This window comes from Eptesicus fuscus, chromosome 13, assembly GCF_027574615.1.
Source record: "Eptesicus fuscus isolate TK198812 chromosome 13, DD_ASM_mEF_20220401, whole genome shotgun sequence".
NCBI classification, from domain to species: domain Eukaryota; kingdom Metazoa; phylum Chordata; class Mammalia; order Chiroptera; family Vespertilionidae; genus Eptesicus; species Eptesicus fuscus.
In genome coordinates this window covers 46639925-46652203 of record NC_072485.1, presented here as the reverse complement: position 1 = coordinate 46652203, position 12279 = coordinate 46639925, and the positions used below count along the sequence as shown (strand labels likewise).

Here is a 12279-nt window from a genome sequence, read left to right as displayed (position 1 = left end):
CTCAAAGCCCCCAGGCCTGGCAGACAGAGCACACTGCAGGGCATTGGGGCTTCCTTCTCATGGCGCATGGGGAGGCCGGCAGAAAGCGGAGAGCAGGGCATGGGGGCTTCATCTCCATGGCTGCAGCGAAACCTCCAGGCCCCGCAGAGAGCAGAGAACCCCGGGGAGTGGGCCTAAGCCATCAGTAGGACATCCCCTGAGAGCTCCTGGATTGTAGAGGGTGCAGGTTGGGCTGAGGGACCCCCGTGCACTAATTTCGTGCACCGGGCCTCTAGTTTCTAATAATTATAAAAAGACCTTTAAAAAACTTTTATTGCTATAACTTTTATCAATGTACATATTTGAAATTGATGTCAATTTATATTGTAAGTTAATGTAACTGTTCCTTCTAAATAGTTCACTGACTGACCATCTCATGTACCAATGACCTCTGCAGTGCTGTCAGTAGAAAAAAATATGGCCTTGTTCAAAAAGTTATGTGTGTTAGACTTTGCAGAATAGTTAACTTCTGAAATTCTAAAGCATCCTCGGGTTTAGTGAATCAGAATTTTGACTATAAAAGGAAAAGGTGTTAACCTTCTCTTCCTGTTTTCATGCTTGCTGATTGAACACAGAAGTTTCATTCCTGGTGATTACAGAATAGAATCAGGCCCCAAAATCTTAAAAACACCAACAAAAATCTAGCTGCATAGAATAGAATGGAGACCGAAAGAGTATTCTGTGACTGAATAGCAATAGGTGTGAAAAAGACTTGCATTTTAGTTGACTGGCTCTTTTTTACTCATTAGATGACTTGACTGACTGTTGAAATACCTAAAGTGATCTTAACACAACAGAAACAGCAAATATGGAAGAGGCATTTCTTTCTTTTTCTTTTTTTAAAATATGTTTTACTAATTTTTTACCGAGAGGAAGGGAGAGGGACAGAGAGTCAGAAACATCGATGAGAGAGAAACATCGATCAGCTGCCTCCTGCACACCTCCTACTGGGGATGTGCCTGCAACCACAGTACATGCCCTTGACTGGAATCAAACCTGGGACCCTTCAGTCTGCAGGCCGATGCTCTATACACTGAGCCAAACCAGTTAGGGCTGGAAGAGGCATTTCATCTCTGGCTTTTACACTCATAGCCCATTAGTCACTAAGTCCCACTGTTTCTTTCTCCTAGGTATCTTTCACATCTTTCCTTCTTCCCCTTCTTGTCACTCTTCTGTGCCTCGCATCTGCCCTCTGTAAACAGGTCAGCATGCCACAATGTGCAAGCCACATCTAGTGCGTGCCTACTTTTTATGGCACATAAGCTAAGGTTCTTTTATATTTTTAAATGGTTGAAAGAAATTTAAAGAGTAATATTTCATGACCTGAATATTATATGAAACTGAATTTTCAAAGTCCATAAATAAAGTTTCATTGTATTGTTTATGCTATAACTGCAGAGTTGTGTAGCTACAAAAGAGATTGTATGGCCCACAAAGCTACAAGTATTTCTTGTCTGGTTCTGGCCTTTACAGCAAAAGCTTGCTGAGCCCTGCTCCGCATTCCTGCTAGAAGGTTCATTTAGAAATGCAGAATTGATCATATTTCATACACCTTTCCCCCACCCCAGACACCAGCTTCAGAATCCTCAGTGGCTCCTTACCGCAATGGGGAAAAGTTCCAAATTCCTCTTCCTATGATATACGAGACCCTATAACCTGGCCCCTGCCTGTTTTTTCGGCCTACTCCTCACCACGCTCCTCTGCCTACCAAACTCCCAGAGCTATTAGCACTGACATACTTGGTGCTCTTTTAACAGCCAGTGTCATTTCAACTTTTGTGGTCTTTGCAAATACCACATGTTCTGCCTGTTCTTGTCTACGGTCTCTACCCCTATATTGCTTTCTAGGCAACCAGACCTGCCTTTAATGTCACCTCCTCAGTGAGCATTCTTTCAGCAGAGGCTTCCCTCCTCGGTAATCTCCTGGCATTTGGGGCCTGCCTCTTCTACCAACACTTATCACTCGATTTTTAGTTTTAACTACACTGTGAGCGCCTTGAGGATAAAGACTATGTCTTATGCCTCCATGTCCCTCTAGTATCCTGACAGTATCTTGTACGTGATAGGTCATAAATATTTTTTCAAATATAATGATGATTAAGAGTGTGATCATAACCCGCCAGTGTGGATCAGTGGTTGAGTGCTGACCTATGAACCAGGAGGTCATAGTTCAATTCCCAGTCAGGGCACATGCCCCAGTGGCAGGCTCGATCTCCAGTGGAGGGTGTGCAGGAGGCAGCCAATTAATGATTCTCTCTCATCATTGATGTTTCTATATCTCCCTTTCTCTCTGAAATCAATAAAAATACATTTTTTAAAAAGAGTGTGATCATATTTTTATTATATATGTAATCTATAACATGTTTAAGATTCCCATCTATATAATTTGCTCTCTCTCGCTTTTTAAATATATAACGTCAGAAAATGTACCTTGTGATGGAGCTTTGTGAGGATGGAGAACTCAAAGAAATTCTGAAGAGGAAAAAGCATTTCTCAGAGAATGAGACCAGGTGGATCATTCAGAGTCTAGCATCAGCGATAGCCTATCTGCACAATAACGGTAAGGGGAGGGTCACCAGCCACTGACTCCATGAATGCAGGCTCACATTTATTTCAGGGTAATTGTTTTCAGGATTTGTAGTCACAGAAATATGCCTACTAGTATGGGAGATTTTATTTAAAAACTAGTGGTCCGGCGCACGGATTTGAGCACATTGAAAGGAAATTAATTAGAAGAAATTAATTTTTCAGCAACAACATAACCCACGGTCGAAGGTCGAAGTTGGAATTGCATGCCCCGCTTCCTCCCCAGTAAGGAATTGGGCTCCCTCCACTCTGGTTCCGGGGTGCGTCACTCGAGAACCACTGCTGCCAAGTCACTGCAGCTTGGCAGCTCCTGCGTTGAGTGTCTGCCCCCTGGTGGTCGGACGGTCGGATGGTCGCTCAGCCTTTTATGTATATATAAAAATCTTTTCCTTTTAAACATCATTTATAAATATATTTTAATTAGAAAAAAAGCAGATATACAATTATATTATACATGGACAAGGATGAAGTTAATGAACGTTTCCATTCAACAGTTTGAAGAGCAGCTATTATTCTCAAATCAAAAGTAGAGAAATCAACAATAAAGTGAAATTTTAAAAAATGTATATATTACTAATTTAAAAATTAAATATTTTCGACATTTTGTTTTTGTTTTTTGTTTCTTAGAGCCATTTTAGGTTCACAGAAAAATTGAGCAAACAGGGGATTGGGAGAGATGAGGGAGTCAAAGAGAATGGCTCCTGAAGGTTAAAACGTGGAGAAGAGGAATCTGAATATAAGGGAGTGGGACAGAGCAGAACTATGCTTGGCCCATCTCAGATATTTCAACGGTGGACGTTAATTTGTCAAATGTATTTATTTGTTGTATTTGTGTCCCCTCTAATTATTTTTCCATTCATTTCATTTGATTTTTTGTTTACTTTCTTGGTAGATATAGTACATAGAGATCTAAAACTGGAAAACATAATGGTTAAAAGCAGCTTTACTGATGATAACAATGAAATGAACTTAAACATAAAGGTAAGACACTAGAAATGGTGGTAAATATTTGCCTATAAACAGTTTGATAGCAAAGTGGCAAAGTACATCCCCTTTTTAGACACATTTTAGAAGCTTTGAGCAGCCAGAAAATAAATGACTGGTGCTAAAAAAAATTAAAAAATTCACAAAAGAGGTTGTAACTGACAGGAATAATTTTGCAAGTTAAGTGGTACTGTTGAATTTTTTTAAGTACATGTTCATTTGGATAGTTCTAAATCATTAGTTAATAGCAAGCAAACAGATGCTCTGAATTCTAATTAATTTCAAAATTATGCCTGGTAATGTGATGTAAATGTGTTACAGATTTAGAAAAAAAACACACCTTGGCTATGCCTCTGATACCAAATTAATGCTAAAGTCTGTATTTCTCCCTGAAAATCTTCCTGGGTATTAATATTTATATCCTAAGCACAATTAGTGTGCCAAGTGTTTATTCTTGAAGATTTTATTCAAATTAAGTGTTCCTTAATGTCAAATAAATGATAGGATACATTATTTATTACTTAGCACTTTAATAATGGCTGCTTTCAAAATATATGAATGTGTTAATTTAGGAATAAAATGTGGATAATGCACTCTGTTGCAGATGCTAAATCCCTGTAATATAAGTAGGTTTAACAACATTGTTGTTTTCCTGGAGTAAATGTTCTTGAGCATTTCCATTGTAAACTTCAGGAAGGCAGGAATTATGTGTGCCTTATTCACTGTTGGTACTTGGAATAGTGCCTAAAACATAGTATGTGCTCAATTAAGGTTTGGCAAATGAGGGAATAAATGTTCTCCAAAGAACTGAATTGGATCGTCAAAGCTTTTGTTTATTTGATATCTGTATAGATTTTCTGTGGAGAAAGATATGTGTCATAGTACTCCACGTGGGATCATTGTGAGAACTCCTGGGGAAATTGATTAATCTATTTAGAAGAAAAATGGTATCACGTGTGGACAGAAACTTCTTCCTTACTCCATAAGACACTGGAAACTGCATTCAGGGTCTGCGGACTGACAGCCTACCTTTGGTTGTATGATCAATAAATGTGCCTATTTTTTCTGCTTTCAGCCCAAGGCTGTTCCAACTTGGGAGACAAGACCAAGGGCACACACTGAATACTTAATAACCACGTGTTTAATGACCAAGTTTAGAACTGAGCAGAAGGACTGCAGTTGCAGCAGCAAACCTCCAGTGTATTTGTATTTATACTGTATTTTTTCCTGTTAATGTGTTTCTTGTCGGTTTTAATAGTGTAGTCATTGCTTCAATTAGTACACTCTAGAAACACAAAGGAAATAACAAAGAAAAGGTAGTATTTACCAGAGATATTGTGTTTTTTTAATAATTACAAAAGGGGGGAGTGCTGCAAAAGATGGTGATTTGCATTTATAACAGTGCTTTAAACTGAAACATAGCTTGAGTGTCAGAAAAATAGATGATAAACACAAGGCCAGAATGTAACTTACAGTGAAAGAACTTCTTTTTTTTTAAATATATTTTTTATTGATTTCAGAGAGGGAGAGAGAGAGATAGAAACATCAATGATGAGAGAGAATCATTGATCTGCTGTTTCCTGTACAACCCCACTGGGGATCGAGCCTGCAACCTAGGCATGTGCCTCTGACCAGAATCGAACCCAGGACCCTTCAGTCCGCAGGCCAACACTCTCTCCACTGAGCCAAACTGGCTAGGATGTGAAAGAACTTCTTAAAAATAACTTTTATTTGAAAAAAAGTTAAATACCTTTTCTCAAGATTTCACTTCCTACATTAAACTGGTAAATTTAATTACAAGGAATGAAAAATCACCAACTTGGGTTTTTTCTCAAGATTTGAGAAACCAGGCTTCTCTGTACCAAGTTTCTTCTTCCCAGAGAGGGTGCGTGGGGAGGGAAAGCGAGGTCCTTATTAGTAATACAAGTAAAGCCCCTCCATCTGGATCCCTGAATTAAATGCAATTACAAAATCCTACCTTCATATGAGTGACGCTGGGACAGGAACACAGGTGACTCTGAGTTTCTTCTTGTAGGTGACTGATTTTGGCTTAGCGGCGAAGAAGTATGGCGGGAGTGAGGCCATGCTGCAGAACACGTGTGGGACTCCTACCTATATGGGTGAGTCTTTAGACTATTAAAATGTAGAACAAGTAATGCGGATTAAAACTTGAGCAATTTGATTTTGCCATCATGACTTAATGGCCCTGCTCGAGCTATGTTTTTTTTCTAAGGTCAAATAATTTCAGCTGTGTTAGTGTTTGTCTCATAATTTTTACCTTCAAAGATGGTAGAGTTTATTGTTTCTCTGGGCTCTTCTTACAGTTGTTTATTTCTCTTAAGTAATCATATCCCAAACTTAATTATTGTTTTTTATTAATTCATGCTAAAATCATGTGTGTGTTTTGCTTCTTTCTGGTTTTTTTTTAAAATTCAATTTCATTGCCATCAAATAGGTTTTCATAAAGAATACTGATTGAATATATTTGTAAAACAGCAATTTCCCATTTTTACAAGTGTGAATTTTAATGGTTTTACTAAAGTATAAATTAAATATCATAAAAAATGTGCCATTCAATGATTTTGCATACATTCATGGAATTGTGATCACCACAATCCAGTTTGAGAATAACTTTACCCACAAAAGTTGACTCATGCTTATTTGCACTCAATCTCACACCCACCCCAACACCAGGTAACCACTCATCTTTTTGTCTCTGTAGATTTGTCTTTCTGAGCATTCCCTGTAAATGGAACTGGACAATATGTAGTCTTTTATATCTGGCTTCTTTCCCTTGGCATCATGTTTCTGAGGTCCATCCTTGTTGTAGAATGTGTCTGTATGTAGTCTGTTCTTCACTAGTATATTGCTAACAGTTGTCCATTGTATGGATATGCCACAACTTGTCTATCCATTTGTTAGCTTATGGACATGGGGGTTGTTTGGGGCTATTATGAAGAATGCTATTATGAACATTCATGTGCAAGTTTTTCTATGGCCATGTGGTTTTATTTTCTTTGTGTAGATACCTAATTTTTAAGAAACTGCCAATGATTTTCCAAAGTGGCTGTAACATTTTACCTTTCTATTAGCAATGTGTGAGGGTACAGCTTCTTCATATTCTTGCTGGCACTAGGTATTACCTGTCTTTTTAAATTATAGCCATTCTGATATCCCATTGTGGTTTTAATTAGCATTACCCTAATGACCAATGATGTTGAACATCTTTTCCTGTACTTATTAGTTATTTATATACATATCTTCTCTGATGACATGTCTATTCAAATCTGTACCTATTGAGATGATCACATATTTTTTCTCTTTAAATTTATTAATGAAATAATTACATTAATGACTTTTTAAAATGTTGAACCATCCTTGCACTTTTGAATTTAACCCCACTTGGTTTAACATTCTGCTATATTCAAATTGTCACCACTTTATTTTAAGAGCTATGAGTGGAGCTTTCTTTCTTTTTTGCTGCCCTTGTCTTTTTTGATGTTAGGGTTATGTTGGCCTTGTTTAAAAAATAAAACATTTTCACTTTTTATATGCTATAAACCACTTAAGTAGTAGAAATTATCTATTCATTTGTTTGATGAAATTTCATCTTAAAATATTTTTGTCCTGGTACCCTTTGGGGGTTGAACTTTCTATTATATTATCAATTTATTCTAGGTTATTCAAGTTTTTCACATCTTTTTGAATCATTTTTATAATTTATGCTTTTTAGAAAATTGTTTATTACATTGAGATTTTATGTTTTATTGGCAGAAATATGCAAGTATATTCACTTAAAATTTTCAGATTTTCCTATGTATTTGTGGTCATATCCCCCTATGGATTCCTAATATTTTTTAAGAAGGTAGCATGATGTAATATTGGTAATTTGGTCTCTGACATCACCTGGCTAACTTGGAATTTCAGTTCTTTCATTTACTATCTAATTAACCCTAGGCAAACACAATTTCTATATCATGTAATAGGGATTATGTCACTCATTTGTCAAAAAATTTTTGAGGACCTTTTTTGTGTTAGACACTGGTCTAGATATTGGGAATACAGTGGTGAACAAACATAAAAATGTCATGTTGGCAAAAACATTAAACAAGATAAAAAATAAACTATGTGATATATTAGAGAGCAGTGCTAAGGTTGAAAAATAAAACAGGGAAGGGGAGAGGACATATTTAGGACTGTAATAATATCAGGTTGACATGAGAATTAAATGAGAAAATGTATGTAAAGTGATTAGCATAGTACCTGGCACTTGGTACTCAGTTTTGGCTCTTTTTTTCTTGTCATTTTTTAATTAATCAAATTTGTTAGTGGTTGGGCCAATTTATTGGGATTTCAAAGGACCAGCTCAAATCTAATGTTACTTTGGTTTGCTTTTTCATTAATTTCTGCTTTTTATCATTCTGAATTCCTTTTTTCTACTTTCTTTTGGTTTATTTTTTAACTTCCTAAGCTAAATGCTTATTTATTTTCCGTCTGTTCATTTTCTAATAAATGCATTTAAGATTATATATTTTTCTCTGAGTATTTCTTTGATCATTTCTTTTGTTATATACAGTGTCCAAATTGTACAGACTATTATAGTTTTAGTCTTCTTCTTTGGTTTAAGAATTATTTAGAAGTGCTTTTAGGATTTTCTAGGCAGTTACGATGTGTTTGATGCTTATGTGGATGTGTGTTAGTTTTCCTAGCCTTTTGGTCTCTCTGTCTGGTTTTCCTCATTGTAGTAGCAATTGTGACTTAAAGCTCTACCTACTCTTAGGAATTTTTGTTATGATTGAACACATGATTGTTTCTGTCACTGTTGCATTGGGTATTTAGAAATATCTATATTCCTGGTTTGTTGAGCATAAAAATTTCTCCATGTTTGTCCTAATAAAATCAAATGTGATGTCTTTGTGATTTAAACTTTCCGCATTGTTTATTTAATTTTGCTTGTTGCTTCTCTTGATTTCTAAGAGAGAATGTTATTAAAGTCACCCACCAAGATGGGGCTTTGAGAAATTCTTTTTGTACTTTTAGATTTGTAAAAACATCTACTTTATTGAGATATAATAAAATGTACAAATATTAAGTGTAAAGTTCAGTGAGTTTTGAGAAATGCATACACTTGTATAACCACCACCCCAAAGAAGATATAGAACATTTCTGTCACTCACACAGTTCCTTTGTGTCCCTCTCAGTCAACCCCCATCCAGACCCCAGCAACCGCTAATGATTTCTGTCACCTTAGCTTAGTTTTGCTGGTCTAGAACTTTATATAAATTAAATTATACAGTACACATAGTATATATTCTTTTGTCTGTCTTCTTTTGTTCCAAGTAATGATTTTTAGACATATTAGTAGTTTATTCTTATTTATTTATTTTTTTACTGATGAATACAGAGTTCATTGTTTTTTGCCTGTTCGATGCATAAAGTTTCAAAATTGTTTTTATCTTATTTGGGAAAAGGCTACTTTAGATTCTGTTCATATCCTCCTGTTGGCAAAAGACATCTGGTCTGTAGTTATATGGGGAAAATATACCCAGGCACCCTGAGTTTTATGCCTGCTTATTAGTTGTCGACACTGATAACAAGTGAGAGAACAAGAGAGAAGACAGATGGTTTGTAGAGCTTTGCTGCCTTTCTAAATGGCTCCTTGGCACAGTTATTCTGGCCTCTGCCCCCCATGAGAGCTGTGATGGCAGTGCAGTAGAAATCCCCTGGTACTTAAGAGGACTCTGAAAGATGAGGCCAGTAGTGGGCCCTGCTGTGTGTGTGATGCACCTGTATGGAGATTCTTCAGGGAATCTAATCCCAGCATTTGCCCTTGTCATAGACATGTGGCCAAGGAGCGGCTGTAATGAGTCCATACTTAAAGAGTTTAAGTAGAGTTAAAGAGTACAAGTAATTCCTTAAAGAAAAATATTAATTAGTTAACTTTCAATGATTTGGAGATGAAATATTCAGTTTGTTAATTATCTGTGGTAGAGCCTTTTCTCATTCCTTCTTCAGTTTACTTTTTAACTTTTTTGTTGTTGTTGCTTTTTAGTTCCTTTAACAATAGGAAGAGGAAATGAAATTCCATTTGCTTTTAGAAGTTATAAAAGGGGTGTGTGTGTAGGTGAGGGAGACTGAAACTGTTTTCTAAAATAAAAACACCTTTGTAACTTTAGGCAAGTCACTTAATATATCTGAAACTTAGTTTCCTCGCTGACAAAGTGAGTCCAATACCTACATACCCATCTCACAAGATACTTAACATAATTTATACAAAAGTACATTATAAATGTTAAAGTTCTATTGAAATATATCTATTATTTTTATATTTATAACTGTTCTATTCTTCCTTTTTCCTTAAAGAAAGATATTTGATTCCTTACTGCAGAGGTGAAATATCATATGTGACTTTCTTAAAAACCAGTCATTATAAAAAAATCTAATCGTTAAAAAATGTGCTACTTAAAGTTAAAAAAAAAAGTTCTACTTTGAAAGATTGTTTAAAGCGTCCCTATTGTGTGCATGCTGTGCAGTGAGAAGCAGAGTCAGGATCCTGTGACTAACTGGCTGTTCGACCCAGTTATGTGGTAGAAGCTCTCTCTTTGGCTCAGTTTTCTCATCTAGAAAACATGGGAAATAATCTCTATTCTGTCACAGGAGTGCTGTGATTTTATTATTATTTTACTAAAGTGACTTATAACCATTTATTGTAGTTTTTCTGTGAATCCATATTTCCACATATTGGGCTTGCTTTAAATTATATCCACTTAAGGCATGCATTTAATTCTATTTTTGGAGAAGAACTGAGATATTGTCGTCTTCTGCTGTAACTACACAATCATCTCAAAGTCATTTCTTAACAAGTCCAACGGAGTGAAGAGTAGTTGTACACATAGTCATACAGTTTGTGCCATCGTTCCGCTAGAAGCTAATGACAGGAGTGGGGACACAGCTACATCAGTTGTTAAGGCCTGTGCATTATTCATTTAACATCTGCTGTTGGTTCTCTTTCTCCCTGTGGGGGAATAAATTACAGCACATCAGCACATTTTTCATGCTTTGTGTTTAAGCATTTAAAAGTCATTGATTGTATTATTGATATTATTTTATTCCTGCTTGTTTGGCAGCCCCTGAGGTGATCAATGACCATGACTACAGCCAGCAGTGTGACATTTGGAGCATAGGTGTCATCATGTACATTTTGTAAGTAGCCCGATAAACATACAGTTTAAAATGAATAGTTTCTAGCAGTAGAATCATGTAGATTTTAAATTAAAACTAAACAATATAGTTTTTAAAAAGTGACTGAAGAAATCATTGGGAAGTCCCTCTTAAAGCTCTCTTATTCGTTGTCAGGCACATGCGTTAGGTATTTTTTTAATACTATACATTTACAATTTTCAGCTTTGCTTTCTACTGACCGCAAATGCTACAACGCACTGTATGATCTGACCCAAGTGAAAACTTGCCTTAAAACTTTCCTGATCCTTTGCTACCAACCCCGCTTCTTTGTATTTTTCTCGAGAGATTCACTAAGAGCCCATCAAGTAGCGGAGGTCCTGGGATCTGGCACTCGAGCCGCCCTACGGACAGGCCAGTGTGACGGGTGGGCACTGACCAGATGGAGGTTCGGCCAGGGTCCCCGTATCGCATAACTCTCAGTCTTTGCTCATGCAGTTCCTTCTGCCTAGAATGTTCTTTCTTTCCTACTAACCTCTCTCATGGCTGTGCCAGGGCAAAGATTAACGCCTTGTATCTCCCTAATTCCTACTCTACCTTGGCAGAGTTACTCTGTTTATTATGTATACTTTCCCAGAGGATGTAAGGCAACATATAAAAATGCATTGAAAGAAAAACAAAATAATAAAATAAGAACATTTAACCAGGAAGGTTTGCACATGTGTAAATTTGAATGAATTAATTGCTCACTTCTCTGTGTTCTCCTAGCACTTTTAAAAACTAGATTATAATGTTGTGATATAATTATTGTATTATGTGTATTGTGTTTATTTTCCTTGCTCTAAATTTCCTGAAGGTCAGACATCGCATTTATCTTTGCATCCCTGGTATCTGGCACAATAGTAGGCATGCAATCAGTGCTCAATATATGTTTGCTAAATCGAATTAAAGTGAATTTTCTAAGAGGTGTTCTGAAAAGTTACTGACCATTGTTCTGCCTCCTGGTGAACATGAACATTTTTATGTTGATGCAACATTAGTTTTATGGTCATATTGACGATGTCGCTGTGTACTGCCTCTTCCAGATCTTTTCTAAATATTGACATCACAATAGTCACATTTTCAGTTTTGTGAAATGGAATGTACAGGCAGTGGAAATAGGATGATGTGATTATAGATGTAACTCAGATGGTCAACATACATTAACTGCTTAGGTTGCATGGAGTATAAATGTATTCACAAAATTTTTATCATTGTCCTGTGCTAGTTAGAATCATGTAAAAATTCGGAGCCTTAGTCTTTAATTAAAAATGTAACCATTTTGCCCAGCTGGAATGGCTCAGTTGGTAGGTTGCCAGTTCAGTTCCTGGTCAGGGCACACACCTGGGTTGCGGGTTCGATCCCTGGTTGGGCATGTATGGAAGGCATCCGATTGATGTTTCTCTCTCATATTGATGTTTCTCTCTCTCTCTCCCTCCCCTTCCTCTCTCTT

The 12279-nt window shown here is 36.5% G+C and overlaps 1 protein-coding gene across 2 annotated transcripts in view; it reads left to right on the top strand.

Annotated features, from left to right (window-relative positions):
* Positions 1-12279, top strand: part of STK33 (serine/threonine kinase 33) — a 141468-nt gene that overhangs the window by 95809 nt on the left and 33380 nt on the right. For both annotated transcript variants that reach the window (XM_028159898.2, XM_054724942.1), the window contains 4 exons: positions 2460-2598; positions 3517-3605; positions 5644-5728; positions 10736-10811. In XM_028159898.2, the coding sequence (XP_028015699.1) occupies positions 2460-2598; positions 3517-3605; positions 5644-5728; positions 10736-10811 (389 nt within the window). The remainder of the gene's footprint in view (positions 1-2459; positions 2599-3516; positions 3606-5643; positions 5729-10735; positions 10812-12279) is intronic.